At 40.4% G+C, this 4,728-nt stretch overlaps 1 protein-coding gene across 1 annotated transcript; it reads left to right on the plus strand.

The window, feature by feature from the left end:
• The first annotated feature begins 288 nt into the window (after positions 1-288).
• On the plus strand, positions 289-2,947 carry LOC112173287 (probable arabinosyltransferase ARAD1). Its single transcript, XM_024310893.2, is given in 4 exon segments — positions 289-521; positions 524-1,045; positions 1,533-1,786; positions 2,239-2,947. Coding segments are annotated over 4 exon segments (1,422 nt in total). The 5' UTR covers positions 289-427; the 3' UTR covers positions 2,791-2,947.
• The last annotated feature ends 1,781 nt before the right edge of the window (positions 2,948-4,728 follow it).

The following is a 4,728-nucleotide window of genomic DNA, read 5'->3' on the forward strand; positions in this document are numbered from 1 at the left end:
CCCAAAGTTGTAGAAAGCAGATCCAGTGGGAAACCAAAAACATAGGGCCATTTGGGCGAGGGAAATAAGGAAATTGTTTCCAAGACACAGTGTAGAACCTTCCAGGGGAGGTGGGAGCTAGAAGGTTCTCCTCTGGCACCACGGTGTTAATCTGACTTTAATCTCATAATTGATCCACCTCGTTATAATAAAAACAACAATAAAAAGATACTCAAATAATATAATAATAACTAACTATTATTTATGGTATTTTTCTAAAAAAAAAACTATTATTTATCGTTTTTATAAGAAATAATCAATTCCACAATCCACCGCCGCTCTTTACTCTCTTGATTGATTTGGTTGTGTTTCCATGGCGTACAGCGATGTTGGCTAATATGTAGATAGCGGTGTCACCACCGTGTATCGATAAGAGAAACAAAGCACCATGGCACTGAAGACCACATCGATAACACTGTGCTCCGTTCCCGCTCTCTTCTTCGCATTCACTCTCCTCTGCGCTCTCTCTCTTTCTCTCTTCTTCCTCTACAATCCCCACCTCCTCCTTCTCCTTATTCCTCATCCATCTTTTCCCAACATAATTCCATCAAAGTCTACGTGGCAGACCTCCCCAGATCCCTCAACTACGGCCTCCTCCACAAGTACTGGGCTTCCGGGCCCGATTCCCGCCTCGCCAGCGACGCCGACCACGATTTCCAGAAGACCCATCTGCCCAGAAACCTTGAATTTCCGCCCTATCCTGAGAATCCATTGATTAAGCAATACAGCGCCGAGTACTGGATCTTGGGGGACCTGATGACCCCTCCGCATCAGAGAACTGGGTCGTTTGCCAGACGGGTCTTCGATGCCGCCCAAGCTGACGTCGTGTTCGTACCCTTTTTCGCTACTTTGAGCGCCGAGATGCAGCTGGCTAATGCTAAAGGAGCGTTTAAGAAGAAGGTTGGGAATGAAGACTATGAGAGGCAGAGGCAAGTGGTCGACTTGGTGAAGAACACTGAGGCTTGGAAGAGGTCAGGTGGAAGAGACCATGTCTTTGTGCTCACTGGTATGCATCTTGCTTTTTTTTTTTTATTTGTATTGGATTTGCGTCTGTGCATCTGGCATTTTTGGTTATGATGTGAATTGCTACAAATGATTTTCTAATAACCTTGTTCTCGAATTTACAACTCAACATAATCCCTCTGAATTGGAACCGGTCTGAATGGGCTCTGTTTCGCCTCCCTCTGGTACATATATAAGACTTCTATGAAACACTGTTACACACTATGTAGTATTATATATACAAATTTAAGGTGAATAGATACTCTTTCCTCCAGTTCCATATTTGGTCACGCAGAGTAACATTTGCAAGCTACTTTGATGACAGATAATGCCGTATATATTCATTGTCATGTACCATGTTACAGTGATGGTTTCCTAGGAGAAGAATGATAGAACTTATGTGTATGAAAAATGCATAGTATATAAATAGCAGCTTATGATTTAGTCTCTGGGTTGTCAGGTTATGTTAAAACTTGAAGCATTTTTGGCAGACCCAGTCGCAATGTGGCATGTCAGAGCAGAGCTAGCCCCGGCAGTCCTCCTAGTTGTAGATTTTGGTGGGTGGTACAGGCTTGAATCCAAGTTGTCAAATGACAATTCATCAGACGTGATTCAGCAGACACAAGTTTCAATACTCAAAGATGTAATTGTGCCATACACCCATCTACTTCCTAGATTGCAATTATCAGAAAACAAGAAGCGTCAGACTCTACTTTATTTCAAAGGAGCTAAACATAGGCACCGGGTCAGTATGAGAATTGAATTGTAGTTGTAGACTGGCTGTGCATTTTGCTTTTGCATCTTTCATTTCATAACATCATTATCATTTTATTTCGACTACCCGCTACTCATCAGTTGGTAAAATGCACTTCCTTCCCCTTGATCATTTGTAAACACTGTTAATACACCCTTGATTTTGAACCCCACATGCTTATTGTATTTCCTATGAAATTGTCATACATCTCATTGTAATTATCTTGCTGTCCTATAATACACCCTTAATTTTGCACCCCACATGCTTATTGTATTTCCTATGAAATTGTCATACATCTCAAGTATCTTGGTGTCTTAAAGATTAATATGTTTTATGTAAGGTGTACCATGACTAAATATGCTATCTACTTCAGGGTGTCAGAAACATAAATTGGTCCATGTTATCACTATGCTTGTTGATTAATTGGGTCAATGTGATAACAGGGAGGCTTAATTCGAGAAAAATTGTGGGATTTGTTGGTTAATGTGCCCAATGTTGTAATGGAGGAAGGCTTCCCTAATGCCACTGGGAGGGAGCAATCGATAAAAGGGATGAGAACATCAGAGTTTTGCTTGCACCCAGCTGGGGACACTCCCACGTCATGCCGGCTTTTTGATGCCATTCAAAGTCTTTGTATACCTGTGATTGTCAGCGACAACATAGAGCTTCCTTTTGAAGGAATGATTGATTATTCAGAATTTTCAGTTTTTGTTGCAGTTAGTGATGCATTGAGACCAAACTGGCTTATGGGTCATCTTAAGAGCTTTTCAAAAGCGGAGAGGGATAGATTTCGTCAGAAAATGGCTCAGCTACAGCCTGTGTTTCAGTATGACAATGGCCATCCTGGAGCCATTGGGCCAGTTTCTCCTGATGGCGCAGTGAACCACATCTGGAGAAAGGTTTACCAAAAGCTGCCAATGATTAAGGAAGCAATCCTTCGTGAAAGGAGAAAACCTACTGGTGTATCAGTTCCACGCCGTTGTCATTGTACATGACTTATACGCCTATACTAATTCATTACTGTATTTCTTGTCTTGCAATAGTTATGGTCACTTTTTCTTTTTTTTTGCGAAAATGATATCTGATTACATGATAATTCACATTAGTCATTCTGCTTTGTAAACTATTCTCTCTCTCTCTGATGCTGCTGTCCTTTTTGGTTATCATTTGGATGATTACTCCAGCTTGATGCAACGACTTGAGAGATTTGTAGTGATGTTTCAGCGGTGTATCGATTTTATCATTTGTAGTTTTTTTCATTACCTAGAGAGTTTTTAGCAATTGAAAAATTCAGAAATTTAGTTATAGTTAATTAGTTATGACTCGTCTCTTCGTAAACTGTCCTTTTGAAGTCCTTGTGAAAATCCTTGTTGAACCATCTTTGAAGTCATCTTTCAGCCCCAAAAGGAGGAAAATAAAGTTAATACACTAGTCCCAATACATCTGCAATTTCCAGTTCTGTGTCTCCGCTGACTGGAAAAGCATAATTTTCTCATCGCACATAAATTCGCACATAACAGAGAGAGTCTGATGGTTTGCATGAAAGACTTATAGCTGCCATAACTCATCTGTAATAAAAGAACATGCCTCTATGAACGTCTAGAGTACAAAGCATCTCTCATCAGCAAGAAAGGATAACCAATTCCCCTTCTCTTGGAAGGAAACAACACAAGGAAGAAAGAAACTACAAACCCAATCACCAGAGGTAGGTTGTTGGTGATCCTCTTAGGCATTGCTGGATAATAACAACCCACTACCTCATTATGTGAACCTGCAAATGTTAGAAATGCAACCAGAGAAGGTGATGCATGGAAGAGATCAGCCCATCTCAGCCTATAATCAGATGGAACGCAAAGCTTCCTCCGATCACCATTGAAAGTCCAAATTCCCCGAAATGTGGCTACTCCATAGTATAAAGCTATCAGTGAATGTGAAAATAATGCAGGAGGCTGTTGAAAGGGCAATGAAGAAACCCATCAGCCAGCGGCTGAAGTCGGTGCATGTGCCATCATTGGTAAGGATAGGAGCAAATATGGTGATAGAAAGAATGGTGGCCGTAGGTAAGAGAACATTGAGACGTGCAGTGCCACTCAATATGACAACATACAATGGGATTCATCAGTGTCATCATCTTTAAAGCACAAGTAAAGATCACCATCACCATGTTCACTGCTATCAATTAGGCCATGGTTGATAGAGTCATCCATTTCCGAAGAGGCAGTTGATGAGTTGAGGTGGAATAGGCAAGTACTTGCTTTATAAGAATGCAAATCAAAGGTGATAAAACAGACTAAACAGGATTCTTTATTGAAGTGAGGGGGCTAGCAATTCCAATATTCCACGAGCTTGTTACCTTTTCGTTCTACTTCATAATTTATATATGGTCCTCCAGGACTTCTGTATTTGATCTAAACTCTGACATGTAAAGGGTAAATATGCTACTACGCTTCATGATGATTTAAAGATGTAAAGCAAACAGTTTATCATCTAATCGAATGATAAATCACCGAAGGGTATTCTACTCTAAGGTCCTCCTCGAACTGGTATATTAACATATCGATACATCATTGCATCACAAAACTTTTAAAACTGTAGTGATTCTTAGAAGGCGTTGCTAAAGCTACCAAGGATAAAATGGCTGCATTCATACCCTTTGAAATGGGAGCTAGAACTTGTGTGGGTTTCAATTTTGACACCATTGAAACTAAGATTTCTCTGTCAATGATTCTGCAACATATAAGTCTGAAGTCTGAACAGTCAAACTATTCTTAAACAACTTTGGTCTAGTGGTTGTGCCATTCCTATGGTGTCATATCCAAGGACTAGTTGGTTTTTAAATTCAATGTTTTCCTGTTGTCAATGTAATCTGGAGACGCCTCTACACATATACCGGCGGTTTTAGATATGGTGTTGGCTATGGTGGGTTGTTTGCA

This window comes from Rosa chinensis, chromosome 6, assembly GCF_002994745.2.
Source record: "Rosa chinensis cultivar Old Blush chromosome 6, RchiOBHm-V2, whole genome shotgun sequence".
Lineage (NCBI taxonomy): Eukaryota > Viridiplantae > Streptophyta > Magnoliopsida > Rosales > Rosaceae > Rosa > Rosa chinensis.